The sequence below is a fragment of the Siniperca chuatsi genome, linkage group LG20 (genome assembly GCF_020085105.1).
Source record: "Siniperca chuatsi isolate FFG_IHB_CAS linkage group LG20, ASM2008510v1, whole genome shotgun sequence".
NCBI lineage: Eukaryota > Metazoa > Chordata > Actinopteri > Centrarchiformes > Sinipercidae > Siniperca > Siniperca chuatsi.
Genome location: NC_058061.1, coordinates 11,465,438 through 11,482,925, shown reverse-complemented (window position 1 = coordinate 11,482,925; position 17,488 = coordinate 11,465,438). Strand labels below are relative to the sequence as shown.

General features: G+C 39.8%; 1 protein-coding gene across 6 annotated transcripts in view; it reads left to right on the top strand.

The window, feature by feature from the left end:
* The window catches only part of adam11 (ADAM metallopeptidase domain 11), a 28,890-nt gene that overhangs the window by 1,163 nt on the left and 10,239 nt on the right, over window positions 1–17,488 (top strand). For all 6 annotated transcript variants that reach the window (XM_044177630.1, XM_044177635.1, XM_044177631.1 and 3 more), the window contains exons 3-12: window positions 3,092–3,168; window positions 3,755–3,821; window positions 9,846–9,928; window positions 10,906–10,963; window positions 11,779–11,842; window positions 12,721–12,860; window positions 13,694–13,768; window positions 13,969–14,040; window positions 16,851–17,017; window positions 17,274–17,358. In XM_044177630.1, coding sequence (XP_044033565.1) covers window positions 3,092–3,168; window positions 3,755–3,821; window positions 9,846–9,928; window positions 10,906–10,963; window positions 11,779–11,842; window positions 12,721–12,860; window positions 13,694–13,768; window positions 13,969–14,040; window positions 16,851–17,017; window positions 17,274–17,358 — 888 coding nt within the window. The remainder of the gene's footprint in view (window positions 1–3,091; window positions 3,169–3,754; window positions 3,822–9,845; window positions 9,929–10,905; window positions 10,964–11,778; window positions 11,843–12,720; window positions 12,861–13,693; window positions 13,769–13,968; window positions 14,041–16,850; window positions 17,018–17,273; window positions 17,359–17,488) is intronic.

Here is a 17,488-nt window from a genome sequence, read left to right as displayed (position 1 = left end):
GAAGGAGTTGAAATGCATAGAATATAGAAAAAGTGTCAGTTTACACATTTTAATGACAGATTTGAGGATGTTACTGAGATATATCCCTCTTTTTACACCCTTCTATTCATGCTGGACAGAAGTTCCATTTTAAATGTTCATGTTTTAGTTATAATTTTAAATCTGTGATCAAGTTTTTATTGCTTTTACTAAATCCTTAGTTAGACGATACAGGATATGTTTATATGTGGCTATACTGTATCTCCACATGGTACAGTGTGCCTCCATTTTTCCAACATCATACCCCTATAACCTAAAATAAAACAAAAAATATCTAGGAGATTACAATGGGGAAAAAAATAAATTACATAATAAATAAATAGATAAATAAATGAGTTGAAAAAGGAAAACAGAGGAAAAGACAGCTGATTTCTAAAACAACCTCTGCCAGGACCTGATTCACCCCTGTTTGTCGTCTCTCTTGAGGACATGTGTCACTCACTCCTACCCAACCCTGTGACCCCCAACAGAAGAAAAAACTCAGCCCAGTTCATTAGATAATATTTCACACCTCTACTTGTTCTCTCTCTTGTTACCTTCACTATGAACACTGTCTTGTCAGTCAGCGGCTGGCCGGTCAGTGGATATGACACAGGTCTGACCTTGAGCTACCCTCTGCGTATCATTATCTCTTTTATTCTGAGACTGTAGGAGCCCTCTGGAAGATGAGTGCCGTGGTTTTCCGTGGAGAAGTCTGAGTGCTGCAGAATGTGAATTTAGATGTGAGGTAGAACCAGCAGAGTCCGAATTTGAAAGCTGGCAATTTAGGAAGTATTTTGGTTCAAAAGAACCTTAGAACCTCAACCATCACTTTCAGGGTTGTGTTATGTTGATATAGGTTTTTTTTTATTTATTAAATGTTCATCAAAGTGTCAGTGGTTTTTCAAAATCCAATAAAAAGACAGTACTTTTTGCTGGACTGAAAGCTGCTATAATCAGTATATTTATATTAGCAATCGCTCAAATGACAATGTTAAGGTGTCGCTGGTACTGACGAACCCAAAGCTAATCTTCACCCGACTCCACTCAACAGAGCATTTCAGCGTCTTTTAGCTTATTGTTTTGTTTTTACGACCCGCAACTTTACTGTTTTGATTCACTCTCAACGCTATCATCATTTCTAACAGCAGGAAGCTGTTTTCATTGGAACAGCTCTGATAAACTGACTGTACTCCACCTGCTCAGCACCAAACAGCAGACAATGTTAGTAACTAGCTGATCAACATAGTGGAGCATTTAGATGCTAAAGAGCCACATATTTCCCTCGGGAGTTGATGGAGACCAAACTAGAGCTAAAAGTAGAGTGAATATTGGATGTACATTTGTCAGGTTTCCACAAATATGACTCCAAAGGAATGCTAATGTTGTTCTGTGTCCCTCTCGACGTGTAAATAGGTAACTAGTTGCTAACAAGTTCACCATCGCAACTTTAAAAGGCCATTTAAAAAAAATTTAATTAATGCAGGTTTTCTGAGTGGTTCTTTCAACTGAGAGATACAATAAGCTGAAGTTACATTGGTTGTGACACTATCGCGTTGACAAAATCTGTCCACAGACAGACTTATAAATACCCGGCAAAGCACTCAAAACCGTCAACTACTGTGGTAGTTCCCGTTACAGTAGGTGTCTCCAGGACCACATTTTGCCATGATGACACACACAGACACACACAAACTCACAAGGTGAAAACAATACCAGCCATGCTGTCGCGGCTGGTAATGAAGATGATCACACTGTTGCTCATTTAACAGGAAGTGTAACTGCAAACTAAGATTAAGGTCAATGTCTTTCTCAAAACAAGCAGGGCTTCAACTTTTGGTTAATTAGCCTGTTTTGATTTTATTAATCTATCAATGTTTTATCCTTTTAAACTGCCCATCGTAAATGATTTGACGTTTAAAATGAAAATTACAATACAATAAAAAATCTTCACAGTCTGATGCAGTTTTCTTATCTCTGCTCACAGGCACCACTTTTTTATTGTACAGTAATATGGACCCAGTGGAGGTTTGGAATGATACTAAGTGGTTCGCAGAGAGTGCATGGTAATACTAATGAGACCTGCCTTGCAGCTGGCCAGTAAGTACTGATGGGAACCGCCGCAGAGCTCTGTCTTATATTGTGGATGGAAGTCACCTTGGCGCAAGGGTAGACAGAGCTGATGAGGCCCAACACCCAGTTTTATTCAAAAAGCCTCTGGGATGGATGAGGCTTCAGGCCTTCAGGGAGAGGTTACTGGAGGAGGACGTCCCTTTATTATCTGAGTCTTTGTTGCTTCTGTCTCCTTGCACATTGCTAAATGACTTCATATTGAACATTCATAAATCATCTTCCCTCCTCCACTCACTCTTTATCATATTCTGTCACATTTTTTCTCAAAATCTTATTCACAGTTTCCTGAAAGCATGAAATACTGAGTCATTTGTTTGAGTTAGTGTCTAGGACCAACACCATGCAGGGATATGAATTAGAGATGCATGATTTATTAATCTAAAAGTAAGTTTTATGTGTCTAAGTACTTATTTATACTTAGTTTATGTTCTACCACACATAACTGGAAGTCTTATCCACCAGTGTACTTCCCCTCCTTGCAGGCAGAGCCATGAGACATAAACTAGGAACCAAAGCACAAAAATCAATGCATGACCTTGACTTAGAGCGATATAGACATTGTAATTTGAGTTCTGCTACTTCTGTCTAGTCTGTACATGATGCACCTGTATGTGTTCGTCCTGGAAGAGGGATCCCTCTCCTGTTGCTCTTCCTGTTGTTTTGCCCCCTTTTTTCCAGTTAAAGGTTTTTTCTTATCTGAATTGAAGGTCTAAGGATAGCGGGTGTGTACTGATTTGCAAAGCCCTCTGAGACAAATTTGTGAATTGGGCTTTATAAATTAAGTAACTTAAAATTGACTTGGGTTTTTCTTGCTACTTAAATTAGTATCTCAATAAATTTAATAAAATGCTAATGTAAATCTCAGTCCCCCTTTTTTTTTCTCTTATCTATCTCTTACACCTCCTTCTCCCAACTTGTCCTCCCTGCATCCCTCCCTCAGCCTGTCCATCTGGCCCAGAGCAGCTTCTTGGTGGAGGCCTTCGGCGCATCCTTCATCCTTGACCTGGAACTCAACCAGTAAGTCAACACATGCCTGCAAAGCGTTCACACAGCCACACCACAGAGGCACAAAACAATGTTTAATAGTTTGTTTACAGCAGTCACTGACATGTCCTTACTCGCATGCGCACGCTTACTGCCTATCTTTCTTCATTCGTCTATCCTGCCCACCTACACTATTGTACTGTATGTCCTGTGTGTGTTGGCATTAAACGGATTGGCTGCGGGCTAAACGACACCGTAAATGTATACTTCCCCTCTTCTCACTCGACTCACATTTTGCTCGAATGGACTGCATTTATGTAATACCTTTCACTGGCTTTCTAAGCACTTTGAATAAATGAATCTTCACACATTTTGGTTTTACTTATGAATTAACCATTTGTTGATCTAGACTCGCGCAAGTCCTAATGTTTGATGCTGTTTAGTATTCTGTTAAATCACACTCCAGAATTATGACCCATAATGCCTCTAATAATCCTACAGTATACAGTGCTACAGTATACAGTTGCCTTTTCAAACAATCACAGAAATTTTGAATTCAGGTTGAAACTAAATGTTAGAAAGATTATTGTTCTCGCTTTTTTCTTCCTCTTCTCTCCAGCAACCTCCTGTCTACAGACTATGTGGAGCGTCACTATGACGAGGATGGGCAACTGTCACAGAATATGGTAAGTCTATCTCATAGAGATAGTTTGGCATTTTGGTAAATATGGTTGTTTGCTTTCTTGCTGAGTTAGATGGGAGGATTGATACCACTCTCATGTTTGTACAGTAAATATAACGCTACAGCTAGCAGCCAGTTAGCTTAGCCTAACATAAAGTCTGGAAACAGTAGTGATTGGAATTACGGCTCTTTGAAGGGAGTCGGCTCTTATGGTTTCGTTCCTTTCTGAGAGCCAGCTCTTTCGGCTCCCAAACGGCTCTTCATTTAGTACCACTTCTGCTGGTCACTGCCTAAGTTACTTTCTTATTTGTTGCAAGAAATAAATATGCAACGTTCTTCATCTGCAATACATAGAAATATTTTGTCATATTGATGGTTTAAAAAGTGGGATATGTCAAGAATAACACCCTACTAATGGTTAATAAATAACTACACAACTCCATACAGACACATACAGTATATTTAAATTTAATTTGTATGATATAGGCCTAAAACAAAAAATATTTCAAAAGTGCCGGTTCCCATCATTCACTTAAAGTAGTCGGCTCATTACTAGGAAACAGTGGTTAATAGCTAGCCTGGTTCAGTCTTAACACTTAGTATCAAAATCTACCTAAAACCACCTCACAAATTAACACATTTTATCTTGTTTCTTTAATCTGTACAAAAAACAAGTGGTGGTTTTACAGGGGTGTATGTCAAACTATTTCTTCGTTGGGAGCAGTGCTGGGTTTAGTGGATTTTGTACCTTTGGACAGAGCCAGGCTAGCTGTTTCCCCTGGTTTACAGTCTTAATGCTAAGTTAAGCTGACCAGCTGCTGGTTGTAGCTTCATATTTACTGTACAGACATGAGACATGTATCGATTTTCTCACCTAACTCTTGACAAGACAACGATAGAGCATATTGCCAAAAATGTCAAACTATTCCTTTAATAAACTCTTGACAAATGTTGGCATCCTCATTTCTATCAGAATTTGCTAGAAGGCAATGAGTTAGCTTTCTGTCACAGCCAATTTGATAGAAATTGATTTTGTGCCAATGCCTACAACAGTGTAGCAATGGGTGTTTTCCCCCTGAGTGAAATTGAACAGAATCAATAACCAATAGCAGCAGTAGTTGTTTATCTTGCCTTTCAGTCAGAAATTCATAGAATGAAATGTCTAGAGGCTAGTGTAAATGGCTATGAATATCTTCAGGTGTGTATTAGCTGACGTTAGCTGATGTGTTTTGCTGCATACTCTGGTTTCTTCTACACATTATGTTGAATCTTTGGAAATATGTGCAACAGCTTTCCAGCTGCACATGAACTGGTGATTGAACTGTTGACATTGTCCTCTCTGTCATGCATTATACATCTGAGCAAACTGCTCTATAGTAATGCTGTGAGTCAAGTGTGTTTACACAGTCTCAGAGACAGGCAGTTAGTGCAGACAGCTTGACTCTCAACACCATCTCGGAGACAGTCTCTTTCTGTTTGTATCTTCTGTTTTATTTCAGTCTCTGTCTCTCCCTCTTTCTGTCCCTTTCTCACTATCTCTCTGTCTCTCTTTCGCTCTCTTTTTCTCTGCCAAAGACCACCTGACCAATCAGTAGATGGTTGCCATGGGTACCAGCAGTCAGCAGCAGCAGCAGCAGCAGCAGCGTGGATCTATTTAGTTGTGTTGTGAGGGGAATTCAAATCATGTCCATTTCCAGAACCAACTAAACCAAATCTTACAACCACCCTCTTCCCTGACCTTTGGAACCAGATGTGTAATGTCGTCACAATCATTGAGTTATAGGTTTCTTTGCACAAATCAAATAAATGACAAAAATAACGTGGACGATATTACTGGGCATGTTTGGAAAATCACTTAAATAAGTTAGAAATAATAGAAGCCCAAGAATGGATCCTTGGGGCACCATGGGGTAATCACATGTTGTCAGAAACCATACAGATGTCTATAAAGAATAGGGATGACATGATAAATATGGTAGGATTAGTCTTTAGTTATTAAAATCAGTAGAAGGGAAATGTTAATGGGGAAAACATTTTATTCAGTCTGTTTTTCTTTTTAAATCTTGAATTTAAGTAGTTATGTCTGAATGGCTATTTATCGGCATCCAGTTGTTGGGATGAACAGTTGTTTCTGATTGGCCTGGATGTTGCACATTTAAAACCATTTATCCCATGACCATGAAATGGTTTGCAGATGTCAGTTAACATTATATATTATATTTGTATGTCTGAACTGCCACATGAACTAAACTTTTGTAAATACCTGCAATTTTTCTGATACACATGCAAACACCTACACGCATCTATGGAGAAATTACACAATAGACTGCACAAATTACTTATATCAACATTTCCTTTTCTGCATGCAGGACTAAGAACCCGGTGTATGCCGCCCCTTCCCCCACCACCACCATCTCCATCTTGATTTAGTTAGTTTTATTGAAGTGCCAATAAATTGCTCCTGCCTTTGTGTGGCACCTTTTTTTATTGGTCCTTGTGGATCTATGCAATTGCATTGAACTGGTGACTGGCTCGTTCGGATTGAATCTCAATGATACGCCTAAAAGAGGAATTGAGTTAGGGAGGAGGATGGAATTGAAAGGAGCTGTTTTATATATGTGTCAGTGTCCTGCTGAATACTTGCTTCTTTGATTTCTGACAATCAGCAGATTTTTATTTTTTATTTTCTAAAATTTCAAAGTCTGCTTTGAGTGCTCTTTGAACTTGAGCACCAACAAACTCCTTGTATATTGTGATTGGTTGAAAACATAGAAGATGTCAATGGGCAAAACATCCATTTTTAAATTTTTATTCCTGACTCTCCTGATTGAAACAGAGCTTCAGCTCAGTACCAATCATATTATTTACAGACTAATGCACTGATAGAAGCCCAGAGCGGACAAACCAAACACTGGCTTTAGAGTGGGCCTTTCATGATAGATTCTCCTACACGCTTGAAAGGGGAGGGCGAGGCGAGCGGTATTCAGTTGGTTGTAATCTGCAACCTCATCGCTAGATGCCACTAAATCCTACACTCTAGACCTTTTTTAAAGATTGTTAAAGACTGATGTTTGGTCTGTCAAAATAAACTATTTGGTATATTTGGAAGAAACAAATAACCATTGATAAACTCGGAAATAGCAAATGAGCTTGTAGAGAAAAAAGGAAAAACTGATTTGGGAATAAACATGCATCTCTTACTCACTGAGGAAGTCTAATATTCCTAACTGATGCTTTTGTTCTATCATGTCTTCCTTTCACTTACATTAGCTCCTATTGTTTCATTACCTTTCCTCCGCTCCTCTCGGCTCAACAATGCTGAGGAAAAGTCCACATGGAGTAAACTCCAGCTTTTCTAATTCAGTTAGAGTTTATAATGTCAAATTGAATCCTCTTGTCTCTGCGGGACGTAACTGTTTATTTGCCTCCATTTGTGTGTGCAAGCAGTTTTTATTTCATTCCTATAGTCACTCACTTCTGTGTGTTCTGCTTACCTGTCCCTGTTCTGCTAGCACTGATGATATTTCACGATTAATCCAGTTTCTTATCCAACATGGTTTACTTGCGTGTGTGAGTGGCCATTATTTGAAGCGCATACATCTCCTCTGAAAAGCGCACTCAGTCCCTCAAAGTCAGTGTGTGTCTGCTGTGTTAGGCAATTTGATTTCCTCCATTTAGCCTTGTAATCCTACCTTTTATTTATTTATTATCTTGCCCCGGACTAAGTGCTGCAGGCTGTCTCACTATTCGGTATGAATGATTAAAGTCTTTTTCTTCCTCAAAAGATGAAATGACACTGAATCTAAATAAGCTCTATGAAAAATACTGGGACTAAATTTAAATGGTTATTATTTTTGTAAATCGTCAGACTCTATGTGGTTCCATAGCTTTGAACTGATGCCTGAAATGATAAAGTGATGTAACATTTTTGATGTAAAACTTAACTTCAAATTTTCACAGTAGTAGACTTAATTAAGCTACTACTAATTATTAGCCATGCTAGAGGCTAATAATTATTAGCTGATTAGCTATTAATAATCATTTGCTGTAGTGATGCCAGTGTCAGGCAGTCGGTCACTCATCACAGATCACTGAAATATCTCAACAACTGTTGGATGTATTGCCATGACATTTTGTACAGACATTCATGGTCCCCAGAGGATGAATCCTACTGACTTTGGTGATCCCTTAACTTTTCATCTAGCGCCATCATCAGATCAAAATGCCGTAGTTGACAGACCACCAGGTCAGCCATTGATTGCTCATCAATAGGAACCTGGCTGACTATGTGTGATTTAGGGAGGATAGTTTGTGAACAGTAGACCATTTGAGATCCAGAGATCAAGCCAGTTAATGCACAGAAACAGCTTATTGTTATTAAATTAGTGGTGCTGAAGTCTTATTTGTAATTGGAAATCATTTTTTGTGAGTTAATACTTGAGAGATTTTTCAGGTTTGAGTTGCAGCTCAGAGTAAAGGTTGACCAAGCATAAAGAACAGCAGCTCCATGATGCCTCTTTTCTTTTGGATATATCAGCCGTGCCAGACAACAGCAGGCTCAGGTGGCAGACATGACTTATTGGGGTTCATTACAAACACCTGAAACTGACCCTCTCTTTCACACACACACACACACACACACACACACACACACACACACACATGCGTTCACATACTCCGTAGATCCAAGTAGCTGTTACTGTAATCTCCAGCCATTTAGATGAAGCCTGCTTTATTATAAAAAAAAGTCCTCTCCTGAGTGTAATTCAGGAAAAAAATACACAGTTTATTTTCTTCTCAACAACTTTTGCTTGCTCACACATTTAAACACATGCACGTGCTGCTTGAGTGACAGTGGCAAGTCTCCTCTCCGATTGTCGTAATCTGATCATTCCTGTACTGTGAGAGGCAGCGTGGAAACACTATATTCAAAACATGATCATCTAATTGGAGCCTTTCAGGGGATTATGAATAATCAGGTGAAGGTATCTGGAAGCAGAGTGCACAGTTAATACCTTACAGCAGCTCTGCCAAACTGAAAGTATCAGCTGTAATTGGCACACACACTGACGAAGTCATTTTATCTTATATTAAAGGGGGCACTTCACCGATTTTACATGCCAAAGTGAATTTACTAGTCAAGCTTACAGGTCAGCTTTTCAAAACAGTTGTATCAAGCCCTCTGTAGCTTTTTGGGGGAGTCATTTGTCCTGGGAGTCATGTATCCCTAATACAAGTAATACAGTCAGTAGTATATGGACATTAATTTCTCTCATAAACAGACAGCTGACTACCCTCTGTTTTGAAAATAAAATGCTTCACTTACAGGTTATTGTCCATTCACAACCACTAAAATTTTATGGTTACTCTTCTTCCCTCACTATGCGTGTAGGTGCACAGCTATGCTGCTACCTAAACACACTTCCTTTAATGGTTGAAGACAAGGAATTGGTATTTAAAGTCTGTACTGGAAGCAACAGTGAAACAGTATTGGACAACAAATTCAGTGATAGAGATTACAAATCAGAAAAAGATAAGATACCAAGAGTCAGGCCAAACATATTGTAACAAGAGTCTACAGCCATGCTAGCAGCTCTGTGAAGCTATATTCTTTTATTTGGGTAAAAATCTTAATTTAATTCATTGTTTACTTACACTTACTTTACTGTACATTGAAACCTGAGTCCATCGCTAAGTTTCTTCCATTTGACCCCTGGCCTTTTTGCACTTTAATTGCTCTCTCCATCACTCAAACGCACACACATAAACAGTATGCACACAGCTTTTCCTTGGTGAAACTCAACTCAGCTGCAGTCACTGATATCCTTCAGTCGACCCATTAGGTCAGCTGTAGGCCCCAGAGTGAGGGTAAATACTTGCCCTGTGTGTATTTAGGGGCCAGGAGATCAGCAACAGCGAGCGGTTCATACACACACAGTGTTGGTTTCATTTTCTGAAATTTGACGTGAACATGTTACTGGATGATGGAGGGTTCAGTGTCTCACTGTAATCGATGATTCGTTTCCAGGGAGGAGAGCATTGCTACTACCATGGGCGTGTGCGGGGGCTGCCGGGCTCCTGGGCTGCTCTGTCAACCTGCCACGGCCTACGGTGAGTTGAATACTTTGAGTAAACGTTGTCACTTCACCTGAAATCAAGACCAAAGTCTGGTGTTTGTATGTGATTCAAATGTTGAGACTTGCTGTAAATTTGCTCAACGTAAAACACTACTAAAAAACTAAGGCACTAAAACACATTTGTGAGCTCAGTTTTCCCCTTATCAGTTTAGTTTAAAATTACACATAAAGCTGCTTAGTTTAGCTTAGCTTAGCATAACATAAAGACTGGCAACAGGGGGAAACAGCTAGCCTGCCAGCACCTCTAAAGCTCACTAATTAACAAGTTATATTTGGTTTGTTTAATCCGTACAAAAAGCCAAGAAATAGGCACATATCCCATCGTAAAATGGCTAATTGTTGTTTAACACTTTAGTTTTTGTATGGATTCAACAAATGAGATTGTCCAGGATAGCTGTTTCCCCCTGTTTCCAGTCTTTGTGTTAAGCTAAGCTAACCGACTGCTGGCTGTATTTACCGTAGAAAGGTGAGAGTGGTATCAATCCACTCATCTAACTCATGACAAGAAAGCAAATAAGTATATTTCCCCAAAACTCGAGCTATTCCTTATACAACAAAATACATATAATACAGCAAGGTCTCAAAATAAAAAAAAATCATTCTACATTTATGAAAAATGTGCTGGTAGAGGTCAAACTAAAAAATTTCCCTTGAAAGATATAAACGTATTTGATAATTATAAAGAGACATCATGCTATTGTGCATATACGTGCTATGAATCATTATGTTCATATGAGTGTGTAAGGTCAAGAAAAAAATAAATTAAAAAAAAAATACAAAAGGGGATACCACTAGAAGTTGGCAACCATGGATTTCTTGACAATATTTCCCCTAAAAACTCCTAAACTACCTATCCTCGCTGCCATCCAATCAACCACCTCCCAACAGCACAGACTGACACAAACATCCCCAGGCATAATCTAACATACCACTATCTTTTGTTTGTTTCAGGGGGATGTTTTCTGACGGGAATTTCTCATACGGGATTGAACCTGTTGGCAGTGGCGAGGTGAGTCAGGACTTTAAGAGGAGAAACCCAGTGGAGTGGATCAACTAGTTGGATTATTAATAAACACACATGTATGTAGTTTCTTGACATCAAACCACGGCAGCAACAAGGTCATGTGAAAAAGGTCTCGCAAAACTGGCACCAATCATTCAAACTCATCAAAATATGTTGAGTCTCACAGTCTCACCTTCTCTCTCTGTCTCCATATCTCTCCACGACTTACCGCCAGTCCAGACAGTGTTACTCTATCTCTGAGTTGCTGTATGGAAAGTATTGCGTTGATACACAATGCACTGAAACACTTCTCCTGTCTCATATCAGAGCGAGACAGCATCTCACAGAGACAGGAGGGAGAGAGTAGAAATTTTAAATAATCAACCAAAACAAATAGTTTAAGAGGCTTTTTAGATCTTTCAGAAATACTTGGACTGGATTTTAGCAGGACGAAAGTGTTTAGAGTGGAAGCGGCTGAGCTTTTTTTTCCATTAAGGCCCACAGTAATCGAAGTACAGCTCAATTACATAGACTGGAGAGATGGATCAATGGCCTCCCAGCGCATAGTCAAACTCCCTCACTCTCCCTCACTCTCCTTGGCTCTCTATCTCAGATGGGTCATTTTCATAAAGTATTTATCCCCAGCTCAAGTATACCACAGTGTCCAGTAGTGTTATTGCCATTATGACAGCCCAGTGGTTGATTAATTATACATCAGAGAACTTTCCTTCCCCTTTTAGACCCTTTCAGCTTCAGAAAAAAGACTAATTCCTCCATCCTCTTTCTCTCTGTCTGTCACTCTGTTTGTTGACACCTTTCAGGAGCAGATTGACCACATTGTGTATCGTATGCCGGACATCAACCTCTTTCCACCTCCCTGTCCAGGTAGGACCACCCTCAGGCTTACACAGAAACTCCACACAGTTACTTTCCTCTGCGACTAAAAGGTTTGATTTCTAAATCCAAATCCAGCTACAATACAAATAATTTATGACATCTCAAACTTGTTTTTGATGAAACTTTGTGATGTGATTCATATTTGGCCTGTGTTTTGCTGTTAAAAGACACATTCATTAGCCTGTTTGTGGGTGCTGTAGTTAAGTCAGATATCAAATTTTGATATTGATGAAACCTGGCAGGATGCAGCTTGTTTACTGATAAACCCAAAGGCCGCTTGCCGTTACTCGTTTGGAGCCGACATGTTCAGCCTCGTCCATGACATTGGATGATCTAGAATAATAAAATGTTCTGTAATGCAAGTCTGGTTTTTGGCTGCTTTTCTCGCTCTCTCTCTTTCACTCACACACACACACACACACACACACACACACACACACACACTGCAGTGTACAGTGTCCTCCTCAGATTGTCCAACTGCCCTCCTCACCCTTGCTAAACGTCTTGTTTGGCTGCTTCTCCTCTTTGTCCCTGACACTCGTCTGCCCCTTTGGATTCATCTCCTTCCTGTTACCCAACTCCTGCCATTCCCCACTCCCTCCCTCCCTGCCTCCTCACCCCTCTCTCTCTCTCTTCCCATTTGGTCAGTTATACTCTTCCCCTTTCCTCCTCTCTCCTCCGCTTGCTGTGTGATATTGATTTCTCCTGCAGATCAGCGGACTAAAATACATGTTTACATCCATCTCTGAACTGATGACTAGCCACCTTTCTCTCTCACTCTCACTTACTCTGTGTGTGTGTGTGTGTGTGTGTGTGTGTGTGTGTGTGTGTGTGTGTGTGTGTGTGTGTGTGTGTGTGTTTCCCAGGATGCTCCGTGAACAGCACAGAGCCTGAGGGGCAGACAGACGGCCACAATGAAGGAGACGGCGAGCTGAAGGATGGAGACGAGTGGTCTGACGAGGAGAAGCCTGTCTTTACAGCAGGCCTGAGACGCTCAAAAAGACAAGTCAGTTTTCAGACAGCCTCTATGAGTCTCTTTGTCCCAACACACACCTCCATGTACACACACAGATGGCCTGCCAGGAACATGTTGGCGTGCATTGCAGCAAGTGTCACAACGTGAGGGAAACGTCAGAGTTGAGATATGCAAACACAATTAATATTTTACAGAGAAGTCTGTCAGATGCTGCCAAATTTCCACACACATGCTGATAGCTTGTCTCAGCTTTCATGCTAATGAAAATAGAATCCCAAGATAAGTAAAAATTACTCAAGTGATGCTACTTGATTACTTTTGGATTGGGATTGGACTAGAAATTTCTAACAGAAAGACTGCATCACAAACAGAGAGTGTGAAGTTTGAAAGATGTGGGTTCTGTCAGGCATGGTCGGTCTAACGAAAAACGCTTTTAGACGCTAAAGATGCTTGGCCTGCTGTTTTCTCTCCCAGATAAGTTTGGCTAACCAGGAGAGTTGTATAAAACCTATATGATTGTTTGACTGCTTGTGTTTCTTGCCCTTGTGTTTAAAGCCCACGCTTTAGTTTTCTTTTTTTGTTAGACTCCTGAAGTAATCGGACACAGAAGCTGCAATTTATTTTTTCAGATGCAAAGCAAATATTCTGCTTAATGAACGAAAGATTGTTGCTCTCCCAAGTTGTTGTTGCCCTCTCAAGGACAAAGACTAGAGTTTCACCAGCATCAGCATGTGTGTGTGTGTGTGTTCACAGTGTGGGTAATGGTTTCACATGCTGGGTTTGTGTGTGTCTGTTTGTCCTGTGTGAAGGTGATTATGACAGCGGACTCAAACGGCTGTGTGGATTTCTTTTGCCCCCTCCAGGTGCGGCGAGGCCAGCGCACCGTCCAGACTGAGACCAAGTACATCGAGCTGATGGTGGTAAACGACCACGAACTGGTAGGTGTGAAGCTGAAAGCTTCGAGGTGTTTTCTTTTACTTTATCTCTGTAACTGCTGCATGAAGGCAATAATAAGAAGTGAGCGTGACTCTCATTAAAATGAGGATTTAATCAGTTGGTGCTCTGTTGATAAGACTTTATAATCAGTACAGGAACAAAAATGAAAGGCAGTAATGCAGTGTTTTTCTCCTCTTGTTAGTTTGTTCAGCTCCGTCGGTCGGCCACTCAGACGAAGAACTTTGCCAAAGCGGTGGTGAACATGGCCGATGCGGTGAGTTGAAATACTGTTGAGTTGACTTATGAGCTTCCTCTTCCTGTCATCTATTCTTTTTAACCATGGCACTCCTTCATAGTGGATCTATTGCGGGGAGTCTCTTGAGTTTACCCAGGAAAGCTGCCACATTTCAGAGCTTTTCCCTGCAGATGAAACTTCCCTTATTCACAAAAAGCCACAAGCTGTTACATTACCCTGACAAATGGCAAATATTTGCTATTTGCTCTTGAATCCTCATCATTTAACAGGGGCTTTTAATATAAATGATTTTAATGGTCAGTTCTTATTTTGTCCATTTTGGTATGTTTGAAAATGTAGAAATAAATAAACATGTAATGGTGTATAAAAATGTAGTTAATATAAATTAAGCCCAGTTTTACTTTTACCCCATCTTTATTTTGGTTTCAACATGAGTTACATCAATTTCAGTGCAATATAAAGAAGAAACACAATAAACATACTGTAAATGGGGAGGAAGGACTTTGCCCGGTTAGCTGTATGTAGTGAGATGTTATTAAATAGGCACCAGAAAAGAACAAATTTTGCAACGTCCCTGGCACATTCTTATAGCACTCTTCGGTGCTGTGGCACCCACTTTGGGAGCTGATCAAAGTTACAGTTTGCTTTGATTGTTCTGAAATCTGCTCATAATAATGGATAAAAATTAAAGCAGGTTGAAGGGAAATTTAGCTGCTAAGGTTGATTGTCTAAAATATAGGTTTCATGACTTGACAGCCAGGTTATATTTTATGATGACTACACTCCCTGTTCCTTTATAAAACCTACAGGTAAATCAGATTGTAGGCACAAGTAAGATTATTGCGTATTTAGATTATGTTTATTATTTTTATCTTTATTAATTCAAATCAATACATTTCAATCTAAGATGAAAAGAATTAGTGCAAAATAGCATGAGAAACAATTCTGAAAACCTTAACTAAGTATAGAGGTAGTTACCAGTAAAGTAGTTCAACATTGATCTTGTATTTCAAATTCTTGCACACAACTCCTTTTAATTAGTATAATAATAATGATTATTGCAATGAAGAACATCAAAGCTTTCTTTCCCATATCTGATCAGAGCATTGGAGACAGCTGACAAATGTACATCTCATGATCTGCTGCAGTTGTTGCAAAATGAACTCTGCACAATAATAGATCTCTCTCTCTCTCTCTCTCTCTCTCTCTCTCTCTCTCTCTCTCTCTCTCTCTCTCTCTCTCTCTCTCTAGAGAGAGAGAGAGAGAGAGAGAGATATAAAATAATATTACCTTTTTGTGTATGTATGATCAGATGTGTTTACCTTCCAAAACAGCCAAATGAAGTGCAAGAAAATTCACTCCTTTGTGCCCTTTGCTGTACAGTAGCATTAGCATGGGAAACCCTTCACTGACTGGGGACAAACACAGTGATGCTGATTTCCATGGCAACCAACTGCTGCTTGCCATCTCCCTGTCGGCTCTCTGTCAGTAGACAGATACAATAGTCTCCATTATCTGCAATATTTAACTGAATTCACACTGTTAAACATTGTATTAATGAGTGAATGTTAGACCTGTTTAGCTGTTCAGTTGCTGCGCTGGAGTTACTCAGAACCAACCAAATTTATGATCCTAGATAGTGTTCTCAAAAAATGTAAAAAGTTTTCAAAGTTTTCTCATTTTTATCCAAATCATCCTCAATGGTAACAACAACAACAATTCCAGCTCTCTCATCCACTCCTTTGAAACCACCTGGGGATTCAGACGTTGCTAATAGGATGCAGTTTTCTTTGTCATTATTCCACATAATCAAAGGTTAAACAGATTAGAGAAGAGCCCTTTCTTACAGCGTCTCCTTTAGAAGAAGTCTGTTTCAACCATCTGTAAATCTTAATCTCTTAAGCCCTGAAGATCTGAATTTTTTCAGGAAACATTTTTTTGCAGTTTATTCTTATTCTGTTCTCATGTAGAAATGGGCCTAAATCAAAAATTGTATGTCATCTGGACATTTTATTATTTTGTTTATTAAAAACAAAATCGTTCGAGAAGTCTTTTCACAAATTTTGTCCCTGAATTTGTATTTCATTTTTCAGCTGTTTTGGGGCCATTTGAGTGCTGTTATCCACCAACCAGACATTCAGACTCAGATTTTAATTGATCTGGCATTTCTGATCACTATAATATTCTCTTTCACACATGCATGTTTAAGCTGCAATCTTGTTTATTGTTCTGTTTATCGTTTCTATTCTATTCTGTTTATTTATTCAGTTTATTTGTCAGGCACAGTGCATATTAATAAACATTACTGTAAATATGCCAGAGTTAGCCAGAAGGTTCATTTTCATCCATAGTCCCTGGCCAGGTGTGTAGTTGGCACCCTAAAGTCAATCTAAAATCAAGAAACAAGTTCAAAACAATAATCACGATGTAAGGCATGTCAATTACAGTAAAACATAGCACAGACAGACATGAGCAGCAATAAAAGCAGAGCAAATTACAGGTCTACAGAACAAAGACAAACAACATGACAAACACAAGCAAGGACAGACATGAGCAACAGTAGAAAAGTTAAAGGAAATTACAGAACAGCTTCACAAACATTTGATTCTAGTGGCCTCAAGTTTGAACTACTTGCCTGTGACCAGCTTGTTAAACAGTGGTTTAGTGGTTAGGATGGAAGCAACTTGGCAACTTGACTGTTGTGATCAGTTTTTTTTTTGTTTTTTTTTGTGTTTTGAGGGACGATGGAAAATAACAGGCAACAGGACAAAAGATGAATTTTCTGTTGCATAATTCTTGCTCGTGATTTCCCTTTTTGATGTGTCCAGATCTACAAGGAGCAGCTCAACACTCGCATCGTCCTGGTGGCCATGGAAACCTGGTCTTCTGAAAACAGGGTCTCTGTGGGCGATGACGCCTTGCTTACCCTGCGCGACTTCATGAAGTACAGGAAGGAGAGCATCAAGGAACGCTGTGACACTGTTCACCTCTTCTCGTGGGTTCAATCTTCTGACTTTACTTGGTGTCGTCATTCTCCTCCTCCACCTCCGTTACCTCCCCTCTTCCTTCTTCTTCTCCCCCTCCACCTCCGTTACCTCCCCTCTTCCTTCTTCTTCTCCCCCTCCACCTCCGTTACCTCCCCTCTTCCTTCTTCTTCTCTTCCACCTCCTTTACCTCCCCCACTTCCTTCTTCTTCTTCTCCTCCTCCTCCTCCTCCTTTTATTAAAGCAGTCTCCCTGTCTTTACCACAGTGGGAGGACGTTCATGAGCAGCCGCAGCGAGGCGGCCTACATCGGGGGCATCTGCTCACTCACCAGGGGTGGAGGCATCAATGAGGTGAGACTTGTGTCCCTCACACTGGATAGTAATATATCAGAGAGACCAGCTACTACATGGTGTTTGTCCAATGAACTTCATAAAAAATGTGTATTTATAGAAGTAATGAATCGTTCTCATGAGTCTTTAA